The sequence below is a fragment of the Pristis pectinata genome, chromosome 6 (assembly GCF_009764475.1).
Source record: "Pristis pectinata isolate sPriPec2 chromosome 6, sPriPec2.1.pri, whole genome shotgun sequence".
NCBI classification, from domain to species: domain Eukaryota; kingdom Metazoa; phylum Chordata; class Chondrichthyes; order Rhinopristiformes; family Pristidae; genus Pristis; species Pristis pectinata.
In genome coordinates, this window is record NC_067410.1 from 94,871,264 (window position 1) to 94,886,978 (window position 15,715).

General features: G+C 39.4%; 1 protein-coding gene across 1 annotated transcript in view; it reads left to right on the forward strand.

Moving 5' to 3' along the window:
* The window catches only part of anos1b (anosmin 1b), a 104,032-nt gene that overhangs the window by 70,245 nt on the left and 18,072 nt on the right, over positions 1 to 15,715 (forward strand). The window contains exons 7-8 of the mRNA XM_052018629.1: positions 4,992 to 5,201; positions 14,994 to 15,122. Of these exons, the coding sequence (XP_051874589.1) occupies positions 4,992 to 5,201; positions 14,994 to 15,122 (339 nt within the window). The remainder of the gene's footprint in view (positions 1 to 4,991; positions 5,202 to 14,993; positions 15,123 to 15,715) is intronic.

The following is a 15,715-nucleotide window of genomic DNA, read 5'->3' on the forward strand; positions in this document are numbered from 1 at the left end:
TAACATATTCAGTGAGTAGAGGGGATGGAATGTACTGCCTAAAAGCATGTTGGTAATATTCAAGATGAAATCAAAATGTGAAATTGACAATGTTCAGGGTCATGAGACGAGGAGGGCTAATTGAATTTCTTTTTCAAATACCTAACGTTATTACAATGAATCAAATAGCCTCCTACACTGTAACATTTTATGAGTTAAAGTATTCTTGCAGAAATCCTGGAATGTTGGTTTTGAAGGATGGCAGCACTTTCCTCTCCACACCTCCAACTCTTGATCTCTTCTTGCCTTAGTGCCCATTCTGACCCCAATCTGACATTCAATGGCTTCCTATCAAATACCCATGTTCAGCCTCTTCAGTCCACTCACCTTATCCAACTACTGGGCATTCTCTGACCTTCCAATCATTTCTAAGAACACATTACTATAGCCACTTACCGCATCCAACCCAGTTTAATCTGGGTATCTAACAAAAAGTCAAAACTTTCAACAGCATGCACATTAGGAAGACCAAAATAATTGTTTTCAACTCCTTTAAAATTCCCTTCCCAAGCCATTTAATCCAACTGAACCAGATTGTACAAAATCTTTGGATTTCTCTTCAACTTACAGCAGAGCTTCAAAAACCAAATCCTTTCCCTCACCTATACCATCTATTTCCATGTGCAATATTGGTTTTTCACCCAACCACTCAGCCAATGAGACTTTTATCCACATTTTGGCAAATCAGATGGATTCTCTGATCATTATCATATTGCTTTTTGTTGGCGCTTGCTTTGTACCAAATGGCTATCATTCTTACATTACCAATGTTTCAGGAAATAGTTCATAGGCAGCAAAGAGTTTAGGTTGTCCTGAGGATGTGAAAGGTGCTATAAAAACACATCTCTTTTTGTTTCTGTGAGTGATTGTATTTGCAGCAATATCCTCCTGCTTGCCTACACTCTAAGTTAACCCTAACCAGACAAAACACAACCTAAATGTTGATGCAGAGCTTTCAGCTACTTCAGTGCATCTTCTTGTTATGATGTGGGAATGTCTGAGTGGGAAAGAAGGTGACAGGAAGAGTAGAATCTGGAGAAATGTACAGTCATTCATTTTATATAAGAAAAGAGAAATTTAAAAAAAGTTAAACCTCCGTTTTGATGGGGATTTGGATGTCCTTGTATACAAAACGTAGAGTTAACATGTGGATGCATAAAACAGTTAGGAAGTCATGTGATATGTTGGTCTTTATTGTAAGGGAATTGGAGTACATCAGTAAAGAAGTCTTGCTGCCATCTTGCACTACAGGGTTGAGACCGCACCTGAACTATTGCCTGCAGTTCTTGTCATTATACCTCAGGAATGTTCTATGTGCCTTAAAGTAAGTGCAATGCACAGTTCTGAGTTGATTCCTGGGATCAGTGAGCTGTCCCATAAGGAATAAATTGAACTTTGCTTTACTTGAGTTTAAAAGAATGTGAAGTGATAATGGGTTAATAATTTGGTCGTGAGAAAAGTTCAAATTTCTTTTCTCACAGAGTTGAGATGAGCAGTTATTGAGTAGAATCAAGTTTAAGATTGGTAGATTTTGGACACCTAATTAAATTGAGGCATTAAGAGGATAGAACAGAAAACTTGATATAAAGTCATGCAGCACAGAAGCAGGCCCTTTGGCCCAATGCACCAATGCACCAATGCCAACCAAGATGTCTACCTGAGCTAGTCCCACTTGCCTGCATTTGGCCCATATCCCTCTAGGCCTTTTCTATCCATATACTTGTCTGAGTGTCTTTTAAACATTGTAATTGTACCTACTCTACAGCTTCCTCTGGCAGCTCATTCCATATACCCACCACCACCAAGATCAGCTTTGATCCTATCAAATGGTGGAATAGGCCCAGTGGATTGAATGGACCACTGGTCCCAATCCTAACATTGTGATATTCAATTTCACTCTTTGGAAGTCCCTATGTATCCCCATTTACCTCTCCACCTTGCTTCCCTTAAAGTCTCAATATCCATTCTTTTTACAACCAGTTGATCCCTCTTGATCTCCCTCTCCATAACTTAACTTCCTTCTTTTTATTTATCTTTTCACTTCATGAAGTGCATTAGGATGAAGGTTTTATTTTACACTTAAAGGCATTGAATATAAGTCTGTGCTCTGTATGCACATAACATGTGATGTAGTAACTATGTGCCAATAAGAAGCAGGAGAGGTTATGTTGGCTGCTACAGGGAAGATTAGGTTTACCACTTGGCCATATTTCTCCTGTCCTAATCACAGGATTCTCAGCCAACGCTCTTTTTCACTGTATTTCTTGCACCTCTCTCTCTTCCCTCCTCTCTTTTATTTGCTTTGCTCTCTCCCACGCTTTTCATCCCTCTCTTTCATCATTGTGTCTTCCATCACTTACTCTCCCTTTTCCCTCTCTTACTCTCAACCTATACCCTCTCTCTTATTCCTCCCATTGTCCAATCCAACCAAATTATCTCACAAAAAGTAGAACTAACATATTGAAGTTTCAAGGTGTTGGTTTCTTATGTGTTGAATTTTTCCTACCAGCTCCTCCATAAATTGGTTGGGAGCAAAGTAAGAGGACCAGGTGTGGGGAGATGCTCAAGAGCTATAAAGCCAGAACCTGCAGAGTGAACCAGATCCCAGCTGTTTCTATACTTCTTCTTTGATATAAATTTTAAAAATAGCAGGTCAGAGGTTCCACTCAGCAGCTTGCCACATTTAACCCCAAAAGTCCTCCTGATGAAAGACATCCATGCTGATAATGGGTGAAAAAAAGAAACAGCTGACAACTGGACATTTTGGTCTGAAAACTAGACCAGACCTTGATGTTACCAAAGGTTTATCACTTTTCTTAATATAAAATAGGCCTTTGTTCCAGCACTGACTTACTCTTTTTCATCACATTAAACATTTGCCCTGAGGTTAAAGGTTATAGAGTTCAGCCTGACTTGAATAAGGATCACAACCTAAACAGGTGCAATAGGATTTTTGTAGAACTACTGATTTGAGGTTTCCTTGTTAACCATATAAAGATTTCATTGATCACTTTTCAAATGAAGTTAAAATCTCAGTCAGTTTGTTGCTTTCTGAGACGGCATTCTAACAAACTCTGGCACTGGGGAAAAAAGCCATAAATTTAAGCAAAAGGCCAAGCCTTGAAGCTGGATTTGTGACAATAGGCCTCTGTACATTTCTAGTGCCCCCAGTCTGAGTGATAAAGGAGCTGTCAGCCTTTTATTAGTCAACACCATCTGATAAATCAGGTAAAAAAAAATGTAGAGACCCGACTCTAAAGTTTATTTAATTTGGGATATTGAATTTCATTTAGCGTTGTGCACACCTGAAGTACCATGTCATATAAGCTATAAAATCACATATTTATCAGTGCTGCAGAGGTGCTTAGCAACTGGTTTGGTTGTGGGTGTACCTCTTGAAAATTCATTAATGCCTGAGTCCCAGGACATTAGGAAATACTGAATACATCTTAGCCTATATGCTGCATCATTAAAGAGCATGCAAAGGAAAATAGCAAGTCCAGAGTGATGTAGGGGACCGAAGCCTTATGGTCAAAATCAGGTTGTCTTAAAGGGTCTGGGTTTGAGAGGGGTTAGCGGATCAGGGCTTAGGATTGGTTGGTTGGTACTTAGGGAGTTGAGATGCTCCATGAATTGGGTGTAAGGTTTGAGAGGAGTTGTGAATCATGTCCTGATGATAGAGAGGTCACGGATCAGGGACTGAGGGTCATGACTTACGGGTTCAGAGACTGGTTTGTGAGAGTGATCAGTTGAAGATGGTGAGATTAGGAAAGGTGGGGTGGAATTAGGAGGCCTGAAAAAGTGCAAATAAATAATTAAATTAAAGGGGATCGACCCAAGTTAGATTGGGATCTGCTCAGGGAAGCCTGTTTTATGTCATACTACTGTGGAGCAGGCAGTGATGTTAAAACCAGGTTGATCTGAGAGTTCCAAACAACAAGCATGCCTCAGAATTACCAGAACTAACTTCCCTGACAACTATAAAGGTGCCGTGCACACTGCATAATGTCATTCATTAGGTGCACATTTGACCTGGAAAACATGGCATCAGACAAGCGCGGTTCACCATTGGAATTGCCTATTTGAATTTCTTGAGTGATATTATTCAGCTTGGAAATCATCATAATTGCATTCCACATTAGAGGAAAAAAATCAATTTTCAGACACAGAACACTGGAAATAAAACAGTATAACACATCCCAATTTCTAGGCCATTCTAGCATTGATTCTTGAATCATATAAATTGTCGTCCCAAAATTACTCCTGTGATGAATTGAATCAATGTTTTATGGCATCACAGTGTATCCATAAAAAACCAAAGGATGAAGAATATCACCTCAAATGTGCTTCTTCCTTGAGTCATGAGCACTGCTGCATCATAGAGTCTACTCATGGATCAAAATGATCAATCTGTTATATTATGGATCGCACTCATGAAATTAAAATACTCCCCAGAAGGATTTCAGAAGTTCACCAGGCTTATTTGTTCACTGTTCATCCCCAGTCTTTTTTCTTACCATGGTTTATAGTTCCACCGGCGCATGAGCTATGATCCTCTGGGACCACTGTCGCAGGAAGTGTAAAGTTATAATGTTCAAGTACCAGGAGACTAGAAACAGTAGAACCTGCGCAAGTGATTAATTTTAAATTTTAAATTAAAATTCTATTCAGGCAATGGATAGCAATGACAGTTATTTCATTCAGAAGGTCTGCACTCATTAGATCTTTCAGAGTAACTGAAACTTCTCCAGAATCCTGAGTTTCTGACAGAGCAATCTGCAACATGGCTGGTAACCTTTAGCAAAGGGAGAATATCAAACACAGTGAATTAGGATTCTATATCAGATGCTTTGTCATATTTTACACATGAACAGCTCCCCTCTAATCCTTTCATTCAATTTCTTTATCCTTGTACCATTTCCTAATTCGCTATTATTTAACATTCCTTACAGATCCTTCACCACCAGCTGCACCAAGTAATTTGAGGAAAGGCAACTTCACTGCAAGGCACAATGGTGCTTTCAGTCTGAGAATTCACTGGGATCCACCGCAAGAGAAAGATCTTTACATTCACCATTACAAAATGTACTGGAGTCAATGGGTTTCTAGGAAAACTGTTTTTCTGACAAAGAAAGAAAACTGGAAGATAATTGACGGAGTAAGTTTTGAATTGCATCTGAAATACTGGGCCTCTTTGTGTTTCAAACCCTAATTCTAACTTTAACCCCTACAGTTTCCTTTTTCAATCTCCTGTATCTATCCTGGAGATGCTAAGAGATGCATTGGCTAGTTCTCAGTCACTCAGACTGAACTGTGGACTGTGATGCAGGAATTATTAACAACAATAAATCTAGAAATACTCATCAGGTCAGGCAGAGTTTGTATAGATGGGGAGAGACATTGTTAATATTCTAGGCTGGTGACCTTTTAATCAGCTTCAATGCAAAGTCTTTGACCTGAAATATGAACTCTATTTCTCTTGCTGCTGCACCTGCTAAGTTTTTCCAGTATCTTCTGCTTTTATTTTGGATTTTCAGCATCTGCAGTATGTTGTTCATGCATTACATATTCTTTGATCTGTTTTTCCTTCCTTTATACAAATTTCCATGAAAGGATAAAACTCTGTCCTGCTGAAAACCTGAACATTGTCACAGTTATGGTGGATGATCTCCTGGCTTCACCTTGCAAGGTGGAAAAGAATGATGAGTGGATGTTTTTGGCAAGAGATGCTATCTCAAGTGTTCAGCATGTGTCTGCAATTGACCTACAGTGGTCAGTTTTACACTGAATAAATACAGAACATACTCATTGTAGTGAGATATTTGGGGTTTGCATTATTCAAATGGGTAACAAATTAGGTAAAAAGGAATCTTTTTCTCCTATTATTATGTATTTAAAAACCTCAGAACATCCCAAGTTGTCCTTGTAGCCAGAAGAAGCAGATGTAATGTAGGAAATGTCATGGCCACTTTGCACACAGGAAACTTTCACAAACAGTAAGCTAATAATAACTGAATACGTTGAAGGATAAATTATTGCCAGAAAGAATTCTACTCCTCTTCTTTAGAATAGCATCATGGGATCTTTTATGTCCACTGGAGACGAGACATTGGTTTAATGTCTCATCCAAAAGATTGATCTACTGTAATGGAATGTCTGCCTGGATTTGTATTTGAGAATGAGACTTGAACCCACAGTCTCTGGATTCATAAGCAAAAGTGCTGCTCATTGAGCCACCACTGAGAGCAAAGGCACTCAGTGAATACCAATGCAGTAACGAAAGAAGGATGGACAGCTAAGGGAGCTCAAACCTAAAGTTAAATGACAGCTATGTTTGCAAATTGCAAACAAACAGCATATCTAAGTCATCAACTTGGAAAGTTGAATTTTAATTGTAGGTTTATAATGACCAGACAAAGAAAGAATAAGTGATGAACAGCTATTTTAAAAGCAAATGAGTTGCAGCAGGAAAATGGAATATACTTAGCATCCTAATGATAAAATAGCCACTAATTTTAATGAAGAGAAATTTTGACAACAGAAATGAAGATTACTGGAATAAAGAGTAAAGGAAGCAGGAAGGGAAAATTGGTTGTAGGTCCAAGATTAGCCAGTTTTAGAGCACCAATATAGAGTTCTGAGCATTGAACCTGGAGCATCCTGCAGAACTCTTTCAGAATTAAATATGTTTTCAGCATTCATATGGCAGTGAGCTTCTTGATCATCAATGCTATTTGATATCTCTCAACATAAGCACGGACTATGCTTTGTCTCCCAGAAGCCATCTGTGGATGTGATTCTTTGCCCAGAAGAGGTCAGGGAAGGTTGAGTGACAAAGGGTAAAGGCAGCATTGCAACATACAGTTTATTAAGCATAGATAGAACATAGAACAGTACAGCACAGGAACAGGCCTTTCAGCCTATGATGTCTGTGCTGACCATGATGGCAATCTAAACTAATCCTATCTGCCTGTACATGGCCTGTATCCCTCTATTCCCTGCCTGTTCGTGTGTTTGTCAGAGTATAGGAGTTGGAGTATAGGTGTTGAGACATTATGTTGCAGTTGTATAAGTCACCGGTGAAGCTGCACTTGGAGTACTGTGTACAGTTTTGGTCATCCTGCTTTACGAAAGACATGGTTAATCTGGAAAGAGTGCAGAAAAGATTTAGGAGGATGTTGCCAGGTTATAGGGAGAGATTGACCAGACTAGGTCTTTATTCCTTGGAATGTAGGAGAATGAGGGCGACCTCATAGAAGTCTTTAAAATTATGTGAGGCATAGATAAGGTGGATGGTAACAGTCTTTTCCTCAGGGTAGGGGAGTTCTAAACTGGGGGGCATAGACAGGGTGAAAGGGGAAAGATTTAAAACGGACCTGAGGGGCAGCTTTTTCACGCAAATGTTGGTGAGTATGTGGAATGAGCTGCCAGAGGAAGTGGTTGAGGCAGGTACAATAGTATCATTTAAGAAGCACTTGGATAGGTACATGGAGGAGAGGGGCCTGGAGGGCTATGGGCCGAACATAGGAAATTGGGGCTAGCTAGGTGGACAACATGGTCGGCATGGACTCGTTGGGCCGAGAGGCCTGTATCTGTGTGGTATTGCTCTATGACTCTAAGTGCCTCTTAGATGTTGCTATTGTACCTGTTTCTGCCACCTAGCCTGGCAACACACTCCAGGCACCTACCATTCTCTGTGTGTAAAAAAAACTTGCCTCGCAATTCTCCTTTAAATTTCCCCCTCTCACATTGAACCTGTACTCTTTAATATTTGACATTTGCACCTTGGGAAAAAGTCCCTGACTATCTACATTTTGCATAATTTTATGAACTTCATAAAATTATGCAAAATAGCACGGTAGCGTAGCGGTTAGCGCGACGCTATTACAGTGCCAGCAATCGGGGTTCGATTCCCGTCGCTGTCTGTAAGGAGTTTGTACATTCTCCCGTGTCTGCGTGGGTTTCCGCTGGGTGCTCCGGTTTCCTCCCACATTCTAAAGACGTACGGGTAGGTTAATTTGGGGTTTAAAATGGGCGGCGCGAACTCGTTGGGCCGGAAGGGCCTGTTACCACGCTGTAAATAACATTTAATTTTTAAAAAAATTTATTTAATTTCTATCAGGTCTCCCCTCAGCTTCTGACACTCCAGAGAAAACAATCCAAGTTTGTCCAACCTCTCCTTATAGCTAATACACTCCAGTCTAGGCAACATCCTAGTGAATCTCTTCTGCATGCTTTCCAAAGCCTCCACGTCTTTTCTATAGCATCGTTTCTATAGCATGGTGACCAGAACTACACACAATACTCCAAATGTGGCCTACCAAAGTTTTGTACAGCTGCAACATGATGTAGAGGTTGTTTTGATTGCTGTTGGACATTACCCATTGTAGATAATCAATTGGATCTATGTGCAATTGATTGCACCCTAGACTTTTGGGAAATCAGCAACTCCACTGAACTCAATTTCAGTGTCTCTCAGCTACCTTGATCTAATTCTAAAATCTTATGAATTGTGCTACTCTGCAATCAATGATCTAATGAATGCTTTCTGGTAGTCAGCTGTTGTATAGATTAAATAATCAAATTAGGGGCATTCATAAGCATTAGGACAGCCATGCAGATTGGTGGTAGGTTGCTACCCAGCAGGTCACAAAGATGCACAATTATCTCCTGTGTTAATACTTATCCTAGAGATCCTGATGTGCCCTATGTTCACATTTGGGATGGAGCTGGTGGGGGAAGGGAGTGGTCAGGAAGAGGAGTAGTACCTATGAGGTGCCTCCTTGAAGGCTTCCTGATTTTGCTCAGCTGCAGCTGTGCAGACCATTTGAAATATATCCTGCAGCAACACACACAAAATGCTGGAGGAACTCAACAGGTCAGGCAGCATCTGTGGAAGGAAATAAACAGTCGACATTTCGGGTTGAGACCCTTCGTCAGGACTGGAAGGGAAGAGGGCAGAAGCCAGAATAAAAAGGGAGGGGGAGGAGCGCAAGCTGGCAAGTGACAGGTGAGTCCAGGTGAGAGGGGAAAAGTAGGTGGGTGGGGGAGGGGGATGAAAGGAAGTGATGTAAAAAGCTGAGAGGTGATAGGTGGAAGGGCTGGAGAAGAAAGAATTCGTCAGGAGAGGACAGTTTTTTTTCCCCCATTTTCCCCTCCCCCTTTGTTTCCCCTCATTCCTGTGGCCCCCTCACCCCTTCTCTTTCCCCTCCCCCATCCTCATGACCTGCTCATCTATTCCCACTTCCTTCCCTTTATTCCATGGTCTACTCCCTCTCTGACTAGATTCCTTCTTCTTCAGCTATTTGCCTCTTCTACCTATCACCTCTCAGCTTCTTACATCACTCCCTTTCATTCCCGCCTCCTCCACCCACTTACCTTTCCCCTCTCACTTGGATTTGTCTATCACCTGCCAACTTGTGCTTCACCCCCTCCCCAACCTTCGTATTCTGGCTTCTGCCCTCTTCCTTTCCGGTCCTGATGAGGGGTCTCAACCCAAAACATCGACTGTTTATTTCCCTCCATGGATTCTGCCTGACCTTCTGAGTTCCTCCAGCATTCTGTGTGTGTTGCTTCAGATTCCAGCATCTGCAGAATCTCTTATACATCCTGCAGTAGCCTTGGATAACATTCCTTGTTATCCACAACACCACCAACTTTCAAGTCATCTGCCCACTTACTAATCAATACACTATTGGTCAAAGACTTCTGATCAGAAAAGCATCCTTCCACCACTACTCTCTGCCTCCTATCACCAAACCAATTTTGGATCCAATTAGCCAGCTTACTTTGGATTCCATGTGCCTTAACCTTCTGGACCAGCCTACCATGCAGGACCTTGTCAAATGCCATACTAAAGTCCATATAAACAATGTCTACTGCCATGCCTTCATCAATCTTCTTCATTACCACCTCAAAAAACTTAATCAAATTACTGAGACAGGATTTCATTGTTTCACCACCAGACCTTCCTGTGATTATGTAAAAAAAATAGTAGGAGCTGAATGGGATCACCAGAAGGCACAAATGTTATTAGAAGGAAGGGTTTGAAACCACTTATATAATTTTAACAGAGTATTCATTCCTAGACAGAAAAGTAATTTCCATCCAAATTCTTTACTGAACAAGTCTTTGAATAATTAATAAACAGCTAATGCACTGAAAATGGCAAGAAAGTTACCTCCAATAATCAGTGATTATTTTCAGACTGTATAAATTTTTGATCATGTGAGATCATTTTGATCATGAAATCCATTCACTGGAGTCTCAACATAATGAAGCAGAATTGGCAGACAGTGACGAATTTACCAAGGTAGTCTTCCCAGAGGCAACTTCTGGGGGGAATCCTTGGTAGTGAGGCGTTATGCAGTGAGATGGCTTTGCGTAGCATAATGAAATCACAAGGAGTAGCCAAGACAAGCTGCTCACACAAAATGGAGAAAGAAACTTTGACAGCTAAGTAACTTAGCTAGGTCTGATCAGATTGTCAGAGCATTAAAACATAATGAATGTTTATGAAACATTCAGAATTATTGAAAACTATTTGAAAAAACACAAATATGTTAAGCTAAAAACTCAAAGAAAAAGCAAAAATGCTCCGAAACACTTCTAAACATTATTCAAACTGTAAGGGTTGAATCAGTGTCATGAAAAAGAAAGCAATTTAACCACTATCTACTTCATTTTACAAGGGAACATTATAGGACATTTAAACAAGGCAAACACATTTATATCTGAAACAATAATAGATTGAAGAACTTATTGGAAAGGATACAAAATTCTTCAAGTGTTCAGAAGGACGCTGCATGCTCCTTCTCCAGCCATCCACCTACTTCCACCTTGGTTAGGCCCAGAAACAAAGCTTGAGCTAGTCTTCTGACATGCCTGTCCCTCCTCAAACGCTGTGCACTGATATCCAAAAGTCAGGAAGGAAGAATGGCTCTGTAAGTGATGATGGAGACAGCAATGGAAAGTATATTTGCAAGATGTCACCGTGGAAACTGATAAACATTGCTTTTTGACATCTCAAAAGCCCTTTAGGCATTTGCTGTTGATGTATTCCTACACCACTATCGAAAGGGTTTCATCTGCACATCTGGTTAAAAGATAATCTTGTAAGAATAAGTCATAGGATCACATAACTATCTGTTACAAGAATGTTGCACCCACGCCAGTTTTAATGTTGTGTCAGCTGAGGCAGATGAAATGTTTGGTTAAGTCCAGAATTGAAAGTAGGTTAGTATGGCATTTTTGATGAGAGACTGGTCAAAAGATTCAGAGAAGATGAGTAAAATAAGGTAGAAGATGCATAAAACCAGTTAGACATTATAGATATGTCATCCATGGTTAGTTGGATATTTGGGTATGGTATAACTTTGTTAAATTGAGGCAGAGGAGAGTGGGCATGGTTCAAGCAACAAAAATATAAGGAATAATTTCAGATTACTGTGTTAACAAAATGTGGCATTATTTCAATGACATTAGGCATAATTGTTGAGCACAACCTATTGAGTGTACTTGGCAATAATATGAAAGTGCAGCAATAAGCCACAGTGTCACATCATGGTAGATAGGGGATCCACACTGGTTATATTTAACACCCAGAGTGAGCAGTCTCAGCAAGGTACCTCGGAGAGGGTTAAATCAGAGAAAGAATCAGTAATATCTTGGCACATCTGCTCGTAACTCAAGGCTTGTTGAGGTTGACATGTGATAGTGGAAGAAACTATTAAGTTATTCCTCCTGCCTCAACAACCAAAGAATGAAGGGAAATGATTCTTTGTGAGTGTAATCCTGACCATTTCCTAATAAATTAGGAAAAGCTTAGGTTCTAATATTCAACTGTGTTAGTGCCTCGGGTTATAGTCACTAAACTGGAACTTGAGATATTGCCATCCATAATTAAACTTTTCCTTCTCCGGGGCTTTGTAACTATTTCAAATCAATTTATTAGAAGCTTCTCCATATGGTCCATCAGGGTTGGGTTGGTGTTTTCATATTTTGACTGAGGTATAATGAGAGATCAATTATGGAAGAATGAGTTGTTATTTTCAATATCTGCCATGACATAAACCATTTTTGTTTTGGCTAGTTTGGTTTTCAGATTTTCAACCAGATGTTCAACATTAGTTTCTTAAAACACAAGGGTCATTCTTGAATGCTAACTAACTGACTAGCATGAAACAAAACTACTTTTTATAGATTGTTTTATTTGGACAGTTTTCAACTTGATTCTGTTTTCCTGTGGAGCCTCAGGAGGTTATGGATGAAGCAGTTAATCTTACATTTCATGTTTAATTTTGCATTCAGAGAAACGCATATTGACATAGCCCATAAATTCAACACTTATTGTGTGGTATTATGTTCTGTCTGATTGTTGGCTAATTGGTGTATCAAAACCAAACTAGTTTGCAGATTCAAGTGGAATAAAGATGACAAAAGCAATCTTAAACCAATTTGTTTCCAACAGTAATACATTGGGTAATTTGAGGAACTGGCTCATAATAGTCCATAAATGACAATCATAGCTAAACATGCCCAAACTCAATTAAACTATACATGTAATAGGCTTAACTGCAAGAGCATTTCACAATAATTTGATCTACCACATCCAGTTTGGCAATTCAACAAAACTCAACTCAGTGAAGTTCATTTGCAGACTGTTAACTTGTTGCTTCCAGAATTTTATTTCTTGAGATATATTGACTTTATTTTCAATTTAACTTGTTGAAGAATTATTTTAAGAGGTAGTGGATCTATTATTTGATTCATTCACCAAGCCCATTTGTATCTTCTTGTATTACAGTGCATTCTTGTAAGTTCTCACACATATGGTCCAACTTAGTAACATCTATAGATTTTAACATTGTATCTCCATTTTCTGAGTCCAGATCAAAGCAATAAAATTGAACTGAAAAACAAAAAAAAACAGCAGATGCTGGGAATCTGAGCACATTAATGGGAGGCTATATGGTGAAAAAAACAAATGTTTGGTATCTGGACCCTCTAGGATTCAATGACCCGTGAGGTCCAAGATGCCTTGTACCACTGAAGAACCCTTGTACTCTGAAAGGCCTTTCTTTCGTGTATTTCACCACTGCAGCTGCACAAGGGAAGTCAAGTAAATTAAGTCCAGGTTCTTGAGGGGGTGGGGGTAAGGGCATCATTTGGGGAGAATAGGAATTTTTGGGTTTGTGTAGAGCATTGTGGAGTGGTGGATTGGGAGAGGGGGTTGGTGCCGTAATGTGTTGTGATTACTAGCAAGAATTGGTAGGGCTATTGCAGTATGGGTCAGAATGGGGGGTCATTCAGGAGAATGAAGTAGAGATTAATACAATGAGGACCAAGGAGGTCAGATGACAGATGGATGACTAAGTGGGCTACTAAGGAAACGGTAGCCAACAGTGTTGAGGAGAGAGTAGTGCTACATTGTACACCAGACCTTTCCAGTCGTTCCTGCGCAGTTGTCCATAGACCAAAGCAATTAATTCTGCTGTTTTACTGCTTCTCTTTCTAGACTAACTGAGACTCTTGATTACAAATACGGAGAATAACTGAACTCCCTAAACAACCTTACTATTCTGCACCCACTACACTACTTACACCATAGATTTCCCTGTCTGTAGAGCTTCTATTAATATTGATGCCCATCCTACTTCCTAATCCCTACAGATAGCTAGAGCATCCTTTTAAGCCAAATCAGCCTTTACAAGTTTTGCCTTCTCTACCTATACTAGCTTCCCCTACCTACCCTGTTGACTATCATTCTTCTTTCAATACCTGTATTCCTCTATGTGGTATAACTATGTTTTGAAACAAAGCTTTCTAGGTTATTCTTCCCCTCCCTTTATCTGTTGGAGTATCTACTCCAGTGATTTTGTGTCAGAGTGCTTAATGACATTGACATTTCCAAGTTATCATCTATGGTACAATCAATGTTACAAGTGTCTATATTCTGCACTCCCAGCCAGGTCACATTACAGATTTATTTGACGTACTTAAGTTATTTATTATTATCTATTTTGAATGTTCATGAATTTACCATTTATGTAAAATTATGATTTACATATGAATTTGTTTTATTTCAGTTACTTGTATTTTATAATCTTTGTTTAATTATTTACTGCATTTTGTACTCTTTTTAATCACAAGTAGCTTCTTCATGTTAATATTAAAGTGTGCATGAATAATTCCTTGCCTCTCTTTGAGCTCTGTCATGCCTTCCTTCTCATCAGCTGTGGTTTCTATTTCAGATTGATTCCTTCTTTTGTTTCAATGCTGTCACCATTCCAACTTCAAGCTTCATTCTAAATCCTTTCTCTGTAGGATAGTAGAAAGGTGGGTGGGAAAAACATAATTCAGGACTGGATTACTTTGGCAAGCTTGGAATTCCAAATTGTGATCGTATTGCAATAATGCTGTAGGCTGTGTATTGCATCTGAATTTGCTCATAAGTGACATGCTTTAGTCGGGGCACTTGTGTTTTTCTGAAAAGTAGCTATAAAAAGCAGGTTTAAACTGAAAGTAGAATGAAGGTTAGCGGCATGGTTGAAGATATTTTTGCAAAATACTAACAAGGTTTAAAAACATAAGGGGTTCTGGAAGATGCACTGATGCTACCACCAGGATTTTAACTGTCTGGGCAGGGGAAGGAAATGAACTGAGCACAGATTAAACATGCTGCTAAGGGATCTTCTTTCTATGCTTGACCTCACAGTTAGCTCTTATGAGTCAACCTCTGAGCACCATGAGGGTTGCCTTTGTATTCTGCAAACTGTTCTTGTTTTCTGGCTTATCCCATTCTTCCAACTATAGAGAATGAGGTTCAATATAAATACAAGTCCAAACTCTGATAGATCATAAACATCATTCAGGAAATACCCTCTACATTTATAGTGTTAACATTCCAAATAGTTTCAAACCTTTCAAGTTACTGCTCTTGTTTAAGGTTAAAGATGAAGTTGAAATTGAAGATCTTCAACCAAACACGCAATATCTGGTCCAAATACAGGCAGTGGCCAATTGGGGACAAAAACACTTAAAGAGCAGCAAAGCCATGTTTTTCTTTACTACTCCTTCCACAGGTAAGAGCACTGAAACCCTTCTTGCTATTAGAACACTGAAATCATTTCTGCTTTTCTCTAATGCTGCTTATAATGCTGGAAATTTTGTTAAATGACAGCATGGACTTCTAAAAAATTTCATCCCCTATGACCAAAGACAAATCCATTTGATCTTCACCCACCCTTATTCCCAAGTAGTGCAACAGAGATCAGAAACTTAGCTGTTCAATGATCAAAAGAGATACGTCCCAAATTTGTCAATCTAATGGTGCAATAGTACTTCAATGTATTGTACCATAGAATAACAAAATGCTGGAAAATTTCACCCCATCAATTCACATACAGCTTTTTACTGAGGTGCATCGTGCCAGTTAGTTGTTAAAAACTCTGAGAGCACAATAAAATAACATTGAATGTGAACTTGTGGTGGACTCAGACAATCTATGGATTCTTCCAAAGATATGTACAAGTCTTTATAAAGACATCTCTGCATGGAGTGATGAAACAGTTTAGGTATTCTCATTCCAGTAGCAATCTTGAAGGTGTGGCTGAGACCAAATTCATTTTTCTATCTTAACCTTATTTGGAGTCATGGAAACAGGCCCTTCACTCCG